The 12,483-nt window shown below is 39.0% G+C and overlaps 1 protein-coding gene across 1 annotated transcript in view; it reads left to right on the top strand.

The window, feature by feature from the left end:
* The window catches only part of LOC137193083 (aryl hydrocarbon receptor-like), a 39,449-nt gene extending 33,280 nt beyond the window's left edge, over positions 1-6,169 (top strand). Inside the window, exons 9-11 of the mRNA XM_067604272.1 lie at positions 514-655; positions 934-2,548; positions 4,723-6,169. Coding sequence (XP_067460373.1) covers positions 514-655; positions 934-2,548; positions 4,723-4,872 — 1,907 coding nt within the window. The 3' untranslated portion in view covers positions 4,873-6,169. The remainder of the gene's footprint in view (positions 1-513; positions 656-933; positions 2,549-4,722) is intronic.
* The last annotated feature ends 6,314 nt before the right edge of the window (positions 6,170-12,483 follow it).

Genomic DNA, 12,483 nt, shown 5'->3' with positions numbered 1-12,483 from the left:
ATTCATCTGCCAATATACTGCCAGAAACATGTTGCTATTTTAGATTTAGTCCTGTCAAAAAAAGTTGTGGAAGCTGGTCCAACCTGGTCAGAGAGTTCAGACAGCTTTTGCAAGTAATCCTGCTGGATTACGGAGCAGATTGAGCAAAGCTGCTGAGCTGCCAGAGGAGAGGATGGGGTCTACAAATCCAATGTATGAGCAAAGCATCAGAGATGATACATACATCAGCATCAACACATTGTGAGGGCTAACACTTCAAAGGTCAGATATGTTACTCTCCTCAGGGCAATTAAAGATAAAAAACAAAAACTACATTAGATACAACACTTCAAAATACAAATTAAGGGATGCAAAAACATGACACTGATAAAATTGAATGAGGTTTTCAGTTTTGTATTTTCTACAATGTTGACTTTTTTCTGTTTTGTTGAGTTAAAACACTACAGTATATTCTGTACACTACATATGCTATTACAGTTTACTCATTATAACTCTGTGTGTGTGTGTTTGTAGTGATGAAGACTGGAGAGAGTGGTCTGACTGTGTTCAGGCTCCTTACCAAGGAGAATCGTTGGAAGTGGGTCCAGGCCAATGCCCGGCTGGTGTACAAGAACGGCAAACCAGACTACATCATCGCCACCCAGAGGCCTCTTTTGTATGTTTTTATGTTGCAAACCAATAAAAACCAATAAATAAAATCAAACACAATTTGATTTATCCCCCACAAATGGTTTAACTTGGTTTACACAGAGAGTTTAGGAATTTACCTCAAGTGGGTACCATCCAATTTTGCGAATAGTCATTAATCACGAATTAATCGAACATTTATGACACTTCAAACAAGAAAATGCATGTAAGCACCAAGCACAAGCTGGGAACTTTGATTGCCGCCATTAGGTTTCCAGATAATAATCATGTTTTCTGTCTCTGCAGGGATGAAGAGGGAGGAGAACACTTGCGTAAGCGCTCCATGCATCTACCCTTTACCTATGCTACAGGTGAGGCCTTGCTCTACCAGTCCAACCATCCTATTGCAGGCTTTATAGATGGAAGCCATGAGAAAAATGGCAGTAAGTCAAAGAAGAGCCGGACTGAGAGGCTGATGAGGGATGGTCTGGACCCTGGCTCCCTTCTAGGGGCCCTTATGAGTCAGGATGAGTCGGTGTATGTTTGCCAGCCCGCCCTGGAGTCCAAAATGTCAGTTCATAGCAGCTTCTTTGGAGACCAAATGGGCTTCTCTGACTCCCAATCCTCCAGCCTGCACAGGAACTGGGACCCACCAAGCAATGGTGTGGTGGGTCCAAGCATTACACAGCCAGGCACCAGCTTTGACCCACTGCTGGCTACTCTGGACTCCCTCTCCCTGGAGGGCCAAGGGGTTGTGGATTCGGAAGAGGGGGGTTGTTCAAACGGTGAGCTGTTTGGAGCTCTAGAAGGGCTGGGGCTGAGTGCTGAGGATCTGGAGCTGCTGCTGCTGGATGAGCGGATGATCAGAGTTGAAATAGACCCTGAGCGTGTGCCCACCTTGGATGACCTGCTAACGAATGATGAGATTCTTTCTTATATCTATGACTCCATTGAGGGGAAGACTGATACCACAGATCATGAAAGACAGGTGCCTCCTAGTAATGCCTTAGCGGCAGCCACACCAGTGTCACTACCTGATAGTAACGCCACCTCAGACACTAATGTGCAAATGCAGTTTTCTCACCATAAGCCTCCTCTAGTGGGGCAGGCTCCCATTGTCCAGCTATCCCAGCAGATGCAACAGCACCTCAACATGCGACCAGGTAAAGTTGCACATGACTGGGGCCAGCAGAACAACCATTTGGCTAACACATTAGTTAATGGAGAGCTGTTAGGGCACAATCAATCCATCTCCAATGGACAATGGACAGCCCAAGACATTCTAACCAATGCAGGGATACAACCGGGACACTTGAACTCACAACAGACTATTTTCAATGGCAAGGCCTCGGAGCTGGATGGAGAGCTTCATCAGCAGCAAACGCATCAAAGCTACCTTCAGCAGCAGCAGAAACCCCGGATGCAGAACCAGCTCTCACAGCAGTGCCATGCCAAACAGAAGGCAACCAACCTCAACGGACTATGTGGCGTCTCCAGCACAGAGCATCCAGCTGGAAAATCCCAGTGGCAGGACTATGGATTCAGTGAGAGTCTGGGTCCCTGCCTTGACAACAGCCAAAAACCCCTTACAAACACCTCACTAGACTCTTGCATGGATTATAGCATGCCTGATATTGACAATGTGGATTACACTATTAGTGGAAGTGGTTTGTTTGGGAGCAATGGGCAACAGCACAGGGCAGAGTCCACAGTTTCATCTTTCCAGGGGATGAGCCACAAACAGCCGCAGGAACAGATCCCAGTTCCTTTGGCTCAGGTCATCTCCAGCCTGTCACAGTGTCCTCCCCCTAACGCCTCTCTGGAGCAGATCCTAGGGGTGGGCAAACCCTGCCGGCAGCTGGACCATTATGGCATGCTGACCTCGGAGATCCCTCATGACCCCAGTCACAGTCACAGTAAGGTGAGGCACTGAATCATAACTACCTAGCTAGAACTGGTTAGTTGGTTCTCAAAAAGCTTCACTATATCACCATGCATCATGTCAGTCAGTTTGTCAGTCCAACACTTTGGTCCACAGAAAAATATCTTCACAACTTTTCAGACGGATGTTGTGAAATTTGGTACAGGCTAATGGTAATGCAATATATCTTTTCACTATCCATTAAGTGTAATTGTTCTTTTTGTACGCTTTTGTACAGTTATGGTTACAGACTCTCCACCTCCCTACACCCGTATTTTGAGTGTAATTCATTTGCCAGAAAAGAGACAAAACACACAATAAACAAAGTTAAAGATGATTTGACTGATAGTATAATTTCTTTTTCAAATTTTCTATAGATATTGCAATAATATCATTATCATAAATTGTTTTGGCCACGATAATTGTGTAGTGAAAATCTGATTTTGTGACAGCCCTAGTACAGGCATTCATGATCCCCATAGGACAAATCTCAGTAACTTTGGTGATCTGCAGACTTTCCATTAGACCACCAAAAATTAATGACCAATTCTTGTGAAATTTGGTGTCAGTATTCATGACACACAAAGGATGATTTATAATTTCAGTCACACCCTGACCTTCTCTAATGGTTAGACTAAAACTTCCAACTGTGACACCCTCACGGAAATATGTCAACATTTTATACATAATATCTCAAATTCATATAAGCAGATCGTGCTGATATTTGCAAAGCAAATCCATGCTTCCCACAGAAGGACTCATCTAATTTGACCCCCGGCCATCATTTTCATTTGTGCACAGGATTTAGTATATAGTAATCCTCTTACTTATGATACGTTATCAATTAATTTACACTGCTGTTGTGATACTTGGCTGGCAGTTTTCATTATTTTTCTCATCGTCATCAAATCTTGTGCGCAGAGCCAAACCAACAATGAACTCATCCTACTTACAAGTATTGTGTGTGTGTGTGTATGTAAAGTCTGATATATCGTATTCCTCTATGCTGTAGATCTCCATTGTTGTCCAAATATTATTAAATTAACATTAGTAACACTCAGGAGAGAGGTTTCTTGTATGGCAGACGCCACTGCGCATGCATGGGAACGCAATTCTCCTTACAGCTCTGCTAGCTTGTTGTGCTACATAACACAAAATCTGAACTGAATTGAATTGCATTGAATAGTATATATTGTTGTGTAGCTGTGCATCTTAATTTCAATTGTCTATACAAGTCTGGGTGACTAAATTACTTACATTGAGTAAATATTTGACACATTTCTAAAAATATTGTGACATTTCAAGAGGAAGTTGCACAGGTTTGGTTATGTATGCTAACATTTTTTGCAATATATGGGGTATTGAAAAATAATCATTATTCATCATCACTGTGGGCCATGTATTATAACTCTCTCTGATTCCTACAGCCCCTGGCAAATATCAAGGACAGAATTATTGAGTGCTTCTGCACATAAATTACTTAATTTGTTCTTTCCAATGAATACCTTGTGCACAGACATTTACAAAACATATTTTTATACCATAAAATAGGCATAAGGTATTTCAATGATTACTATATACCTACAATATATATATTTTTAAAATCCATGGAATCAATATCAAAATTGAATCACATAATTAGATTAATTATTACACATCTGTTAGTGACAGGCCTTATATGTCTTATATGCTAAAATAGTATATAGTAATAATAAGAGTTGCCAAATCAGGATAGAAACCTAACAGTAGGAATAGTGTTCCCTCATATTTGTTAGAGGGGTGGGACACGTTTCAATATAATACACTCCAGTACACCACCACCACCCACTACGACCTCCATAATAAGCATAAAGTAGAATTATCACCTTTCCGACAATGTCAACAAAAACTGAAAATGCAGAAGCTTCGTAAAAGTAGAATTTATGGCAGAGCTTTTGTATTGGTTTGCATTAGATTGCACAGGTGTTCCTAATAAAGTGCTTGATGAGTGTATATGTGATATTTTCAGACAATGTGGGATAAGATGAGGGAGTTAAGTGGTTGAAACTCATGCAACAGGGGTTCTATTTTTGAGCTAAGATCACTGCTTCCAATTACTTTATATATTACTATATTTCACTATTGTACATCACTTCCAGGTCTCTGTATTCATAATGTCCTCTTGACTTGTGCAGATGGAGAATGGCTGCATCCTGACCAGTACTTACCCAGGTGGTTGTGCTCTGCCCAATGGGAACGGAGCAGCACCCCCTACAGTCCAGATGCCCGGCCCTGAGACTTTGTCCAGCCTCCCCGACCCACCAGCCACTGGCTTCTACCTCTGACCAGCTGACCAGGAACAGTCATGCACTGTTAATGGCCAGAAACACACAATGACTGGACCAGCCTTATACATCTAGATAAGACAACAAACAAAGCTGAATAAACGTAGGCCTATAAGTTTTTCTTTCTTTCATTTTAAAGTTGTGATTTTTTTTTTGTGGGGGGAGGGGATCACTGTGTTGTATTTCCAGTCATATTATCATATGAGTCCTTTGTTTACAATAATGCAGTCAAGAGTGCTCAGTTGAGTTTATTTTAAAGAATACAGAGAGGTAAACACAAGTTTTATAAATCAGTGTTCAGATAAAATGCTATCTAAATTAAGGATAGTTCAATACCAATTTTTGGGGGCATTTTCAATACCAGTTATTCAGTATTTAAATATGAAATAACAAAGATGTTTTCTGTCATTTAATTCAGGTTTTTCTTTAATTGTGTACATTGTGAAGAGAGAGAAAGCTAGACAACATAAGGAAGAGATATCTAAACAAAGTTGGAGTTGCAGATGAACTGAGGTGAAGACACGAGTTGTTTGTCTGCGCTTCATGAATGTACAGACACAAGCAGAAAGGAGAGGGTTTAGAAAATTTGCATCTGACCAAGCATCAAATGCAATTATTAGTCATGTTTATTAATATTTCATCCTATATTTCCTGATTTAAATCATAATTTGGTTTCACATTTGGTTCCGTTAGGAATATTTGTTTCACTTTGTATCTGAAAGCTCCATAAAGACACAAACACACACTCTATCCCCGTCAGTGCAACTCCAACGTGATTACAGGTTTTTGGTACTGGCAGTCGACAGGACATCAGCACCGCTTATAGTTTTCTGTTATGCAACAAGAATGTAATCTTTCAGTGTTCAGTGATTTCTTTGTTGAACAGTTGTACTTGTCAACAACGAGATTAAACCATATATGTTTTTGAAAAAAAGTATAGAATATGGAAATTATGGCTAGAAATATCCTGCACTTTATTTCAAGCACCCACTTAATGCAGATCTGTAGTCAGGGATACTGGGGTTGTAAAGACAACAGACCCTGTTTCTTTTTTGTTTTGTTTGTTTGTTTGTTTGTTTGTTTATCTTTGAAGCTACTGGTGCAAAAATTGACCAGTTTGCATTTTTTAAATTCTTATTTTGAGGTACATTTCAGGTGATGGGTTAATGTCCTCACAAGCACAAACACTTCTCTATAATTGTTAGTGTCATCATTTTTATCTTTCTCCGTTTGAATTATTCTTATTTTTGTTGTTGATAATGTTGATCATCTTCGACCTCTGGAGTTTTTTTTTTCCTTTTTTGGGGGGTGGGGGTGGGATGGGGTCAGGGTGGGGGGGCAGTGTTAAACGTTTAACTGACTTGATTAGAAGAAGTCACTTAATTTCCTGTATTTATTCATGTCCTACATCAAGTAAGCATTCTTGATTGTTTTGAAGTTGGTGTGTGAGATGTTCTCTCATACAAAAAAAAAAAAAGAAAATGCAATGCTTTGTCATCCTTTGCTAAGCAGTGGTTGTAATCCAGACCCATTACAGTACAATCAAACCTAAAGAAAGAGAAAAGTCTGACATTTTGGGAAATCCTCTTGTTTCTCTCTTGCCCAGAAGCGGGAGAAGTGAAGATTGAAACAGATACTGGATGCATAGAAATAAAAAAAACTATATCAATCTTCTCAACTGACTTGTCATCTCAGTAATAAAAAATAATAAACTCATTTCCCAAAATGTCACACCTTTCCTTTAAAATACTACTTTGACCCAGTGGTAGGAAACAGGGTGATATCAGGTCATTAATTTCAGGTCTACACAAGATCTTGGAGCAGTTACAGAATGGCAATCACTGAAAAACCAAATGTGAGTATTAAAAAGAGATCTCTACTGGAAGGATACAGTTCTGAATGTTTCTTGTACATAGTAAAATTACTGGAAAAATGATACAGAGTAGACTTATTTCATCAAGGAGAGATGCTGAAAAGAGATTTCCATTTAATTGTTAAAATAATGTCATTACTATTGGTATTAATATTATTGTTATATGTTTTATGTTGAAATGTGAGACACACGTGGTTACATGTCATTCGAATTGACTTGTTTCGTTCCCTTTCTTTTTTCTACAGCAGAAATGTTTGCTTTATTTAATATGATTGATGTGACTTATTAACAATGTGAAAAACAGATGTGTACTGTATATAAAAGGCAAACAAGCTTTGACAAATACAGGTATGTACATAGTTTTACGTCAAGTCACTAGTTTCAAGCACTATTTTCATCACATTACTTTTTTTTTTTGTTCTTTTTTAAAAATTGTAAATAGTACTGTCATCACAAAAAACACTGGACCCTATGACAGCCTGAAAATGGTGCCATACTACCGAGACTTGTTAAATAGGCTATAATGTTGGAGAGTTTAATTTTGTCTTTTGCTTATCCACAGTAACTTTAACATGCTAACAGGATAAGGTGTAGATGTTGCAGATTTGACCCATGTCCTTTGACTGCTTGTTTCAAATGTATTCTTTTCTTCCTTTGAAATAAAGGATTTCTGCAACCACAGTGAAAAACACAAACATCTTGTAAGCATATAACTCTGATTAGTCATACGTTTCCCTCTCTGAGCCCTCCAGTTTTGTAATCACTTGGACAGTAAACAGCAGGGGTTTCCAACCTTTGTCAGTGACTCCTTACTGTGGACCCCTGACATGTAAAAGGTGCTATATGTAGCATTTTAACATCAATAAATCATTGCCACATTAACTGTGAGAAGTCTGCATAATTACTGTCAACAAACAAAACCACTGCTGCAGCTAATGATTAAAGAACAATCCAGAAGATGGTAAATTTTACAACAGAGAGCACAGAAAGGGGTGTCAGTACAAAAATGAATTAATAAAATAACTATTTGTGACCAACACAAGCCATTACTGGTGGGTGTTTTTTTTTTTCTTTTCTTTTCTTATAAGATTGTTGAATCAACAGCAGTAGATCAAGTTCTGTGTGCACAGAAATTAGTAAGCCTTTGGCTGGAGAAACAGTTCTACAAGATGTGTGTATGTATGTCCATAACGGAAAAGATATCGGGATAAAAAATCTTCATAGTCTCTTGTTTTGCCACTGTAGCCATGCAGCTCAATTTACACCAGTTTACACTTACTGCTGCTAGAGGGCGCTGGTTATTCAGTATTCTATTCAGGAAATGCAGAGATGCAGGTTTTCCTGCCAGGATGTTGTGATATTGTGATGCAGTCTTCCAGTTCAAGAAAGATGTCCTTCGAAGTTTGCATTTGGAGACGAGGCTGTTAATCTCAAAGGGATGTAGCTATTCAGCTTTATCTGTCAGGGGGTGAAGGTCAAAGTGGGACATTTTGCTACTTGTAGGCATGTTTGTTCAACAGAGATATCCGCTTAATAAGATGAAAACAAGGCTATTTTTGTCAAATATCTCCTAATGAATGGATTCCATTCACAGGAATTGCTACTGTAGAAATAAAAACAGTGAAGAATTGCAGCTGGTCAACAAACTTGATGGTGTTTTGTTTGTTTTTTTAAATCAACTTTTTCACATATAAGACTGTTAAATGGAAAACTGGGCAGCTCAACCTTCCCCACTTTTCTCTCTAATAGGTGAAAGCCTGACAGCTGCAGATAGCTACGTAATCATCTTTTTCAACTTCGCACAATTCATTGAGACTACATCCACCCTTCTTACTGTTTTGTCCATCTCTGTAATCCTTCATTTAAATTATGTTGTTGCTCAGCAGGAACAAAGACAACGCCTTGTTTTTCATTCTCAGTGACCCTCAGGCATCCAGACTGCACTGCGTGATCCATGAATCTCAGCGGTGCGCTGTCTGTTAGTCTTCATCTAACAGTTCCAACAAAATCTCTCCTTCACTTTGCCTCCACACAGCAGCCAAAGTCTCCTTCACTGTAAAAAATGACCATCTAATCAGACATAAAGATAAACCACATAGTCATAAACAACCAGACACACCTTGCACAGCAGTCATGTCTGACTGGACAGTGGCTGTTTGGATGTCATGCTTTTCTCATGTCACACAGCAAGTCTCTTATCTTGTTTGTTTTTAACTCTCCTTATTTCCCTGCTTCCTCCGAAGAGGAGCTAGAGTGCCTCTACAATAATAAAACCAGGTGTTGCAGGTTTTTGCTTTTCTGATGGGTTTCTGTGGGTAAAGTACACCAACACTTGAAGCACTGGATAATCTTTTGTTTGACAGTGTCATTGTAAGTGACCGAGACCTGTTAGGATAACCTGGATGACAGGTGAAACACACCAGACCCTGATGGCCTGAGTCTACCAGTAACTCAAGAACACCATGATTCAAAGGAAATGTTTCTCTGTTGTGCTTAGTGCTGATAAAAATGTATTTTGTTGACCAAGATATTTAATGCACAAGTGGATATTCTCAGCAGCTGCAAGATCAGGCTATAGTACCACATGTTATCTATGGCAAAAGATGGGTGTGACAAAAACATGTCAGCTCGTTCTGTATAAGTATTTATTTTGGCTGGTGTTAAAATCAGATGTAGCTAAACACTGCTGTAGTTGACACTTGTGCTAGCCAGATAGCATAGCCTCATCAGGTCATACCTCCCCTACGCCCAATGACTGTAATAGAGCCAATGAAAGCACGATAGACTGGTTGTTCCACTGCCTGGAACTAAAAACTAGTAATCAATCACTCACCATCATGTATGCTGTTACTCGGTTCACTGAAGCGGTGCATCAGTGCATGAAGTCACTGCTAGTTCCACTATAGAAGCACTGGCAACATTTCCAGGCTGGTGACAAATGTTTTAAATGTATTTCCCATAACTGGGTATGTCCCTCAGCTTATTTGTGCATTCTGTATGACATCTGCAAGATGTTCAGGGCACCACTGTTTGTAAAATACAGTTGAAGAAAATCTGTCAGATCCACATTTTGAAACTTTACCACATCAAGGAAAAGACCAGCACTATAGCTACAGTTTGTGGTTAAATCCTAACACTGACATAAGGAGACTGTGGGCTCTGTCACACCAGCATTAACAGCCAAGTATTGAACCAAAAATCCGTTCATTCAATCAATGAACTTGTTTACAGAGACAAAGTACATCCATGCAGTGCTTTCCAGAAAAGTTCAGCTTTGGTGAACAGTAAGCAGAGCAAAATCTTTAGACAAATGTTCATCTCACAGTCATGTTGCTTAACTATACTTGACAACGGATATGGTACATTTAGTCACTACTTTCTTTGTTATAACTGTATATGTGAATGTTATGATTCTTCTATGTGTGTCTTTTAAATATCTCCGTTGCTTAAGTTCCAAGAAAAAAAAAAAAAAGAACTAGGAGAAAATTGTCAGGAAATAAAATATGTTAAATTCACTGCATTGTTTTCTTTGTTGGCCTGTGCTTTATCAGAGAAGGAAAATAACCTAGAGCTGCAGAGCCTTTTACTTTCACTTGACACACAGAGTCCTGTATCTCTACTGTTGAGTTGGACCGACATTGCAGACACTGCCCTCAGAATTCACTGTAATACTTTGTGATCAGAAGGCTGCGAGAGGGAAGCAGTGGCAATATGGGTAGGTGAGAGATGACAAGCAGTCACAATATGGTCTTGCAGGCTTCTTACACTCTTGTAAACATTTCCTCATACAAAAACACTCTTCATATCATTGCTGTTGCAGCAAAAGATGAGCAACATGGGATTCATTATGTCAAATCACAAATAAAAATGAAAGCTGGGGCTACGATCCTGTTCGCCTCTGGATATGAGTCCCAAAGCCCTGTGTGTTTTCTCAACCATCAGATTTCTTCCTTTCACAGTGAAGACATTACTGCTGGAAGAGCTGAGTGACGCATGTCAAAATGATACAAAGACTCACCGTCATTCCTCTGACACTTCTTCAAGAACTTATAGCCCTGTGGTCCTCATTAGTAAAAATGAGTGTGTTACCAACTGTTAAAAGCTTATAGTATTAAGTGATTTAACAGTGTGAGATTGGTCAATAGTTTTAATTGTCCTATTTGTGGATGCCCTTGAGACTGAGGGGTTAAGGCGCCAATCACGAGCTGCAGCATCCAAGGTTTGTGTCCAGCTGTGACCCTTTGTTGCATGTCATTTCCTACTGTATCACTCATCTCCTTCACTTTCTGTCATCTCTCTATTCTTAGCTGCCCAGTAAAGGCATAAAAATGCCCCAATTTTTTTTTTTTTTTTTAAATCTTTGCCCTCTTTCTCACACAGGGCTGTACGTTTTAGAATGACATAATGAGGCACATTTTTTTCCCACATTTTCTCCCATATCTTTCCCATTAGGAAAAATCCCATTATTACTATTTTTGTATTTTGATGCAGAGGTGAACAAAAGGCAGATTAGATTATTTTTAGAAAATTTCTGTTAAATGCGGGTGCACAGTCAGTTGCCCGTGTGAACAGGGAAAGAGGTTTTCCTCACTCTAATCATTCCTTCTGTTCATACTGGCTATTTAAAGATCCCCTTCAAATGTGCTGGAGGCCAAAATCCACAGTGTGTCCACACAGTCATTTTGTGCAAAAATGTATTTAAAAGTTGATATGAAGCTTATATGAGGCTTCAGCAGTCTGAGTTAGTCATATCAAGTGGATATCTGCCACATTTACAGTCTTTTCAGCATCAAATTCCCTCTTTGTGTTTCCTCAGACAGTGTTTCCCTGTTGAGTTGTGGTGGAAGTATAATAACAAAAAGAGGAACTTTGGCACTAAAAAGACTGTAACATTGAAAGATATCTTGATTTGACTCATTTGGACTGAAGCTTCATATTAGCTTCTGTAAACTTTTAAATACATTTTTGCACAGGAGAACTGTGGATTTTGGCCCCCATCACTTACATTGTAAGTGCATTATGAAGGGATCTTCTAACAGTCAGTATGAACAGGAGGAATGATTACAGCAAGAAAAACCTATTTCAATGTTCATTTTAGCACCTGACTATTGCTTTAAGACAGACTTGAAAAACTGTGAACCCGTCCTTTAATAATCTGGATCTAGATTTGGACCAGCATCAAAATACACAGACAATCACTGTTTACATATGTCAGATTTTTTTCATATGATTAAATTTGACATTGAGTCTCACAATGATAAAGATAAAAAAGCTTTATTGAAAGTTCTGGGGCTGCAGCAGAAACAAATTAAGTGTTCCTTGTCAGACGTCCCTAAATTTCTACCAAATTTCACTGAAACTTGTCTTGCTGATTAAAAGAAAAAAAAAAGAAAAAAGGGGGCAAGAAACAGTATTTTAATTTCATTTGCATACAGGAGAACATGAATTTACCTTCTGTGAATATAGTTTATGGTATGGCAGAAAATGGTTCTTATCAAACCATTTCTAAAAAACAGTTCCATTAACACATAAAGGATTTGCTAAAAAAAATCCCCTTAAAATCTCTTCAAACTGCAACATGAAAGCTGAATGTTGCTCTGCTGTTGCAGTAATCATCCGTCTTAAATTAGAGCATAGAATCAGTGATGCTAAAGTGATACTTTGTTTTCTTTGAATGCTTTCCAGTTTTAATCTCATCCTATCGCCTTGAGGTTTACTGACATCACTTCTGCCACAGT

This window comes from Thunnus thynnus, chromosome 11 (genome assembly GCF_963924715.1).
Source record: "Thunnus thynnus chromosome 11, fThuThy2.1, whole genome shotgun sequence".
NCBI lineage: Eukaryota > Metazoa > Chordata > Actinopteri > Scombriformes > Scombridae > Thunnus > Thunnus thynnus.
The sequence above is the reverse complement of the archived record's forward strand: the minus strand, read 5'-3'. Positions and strand labels throughout refer to the sequence as shown.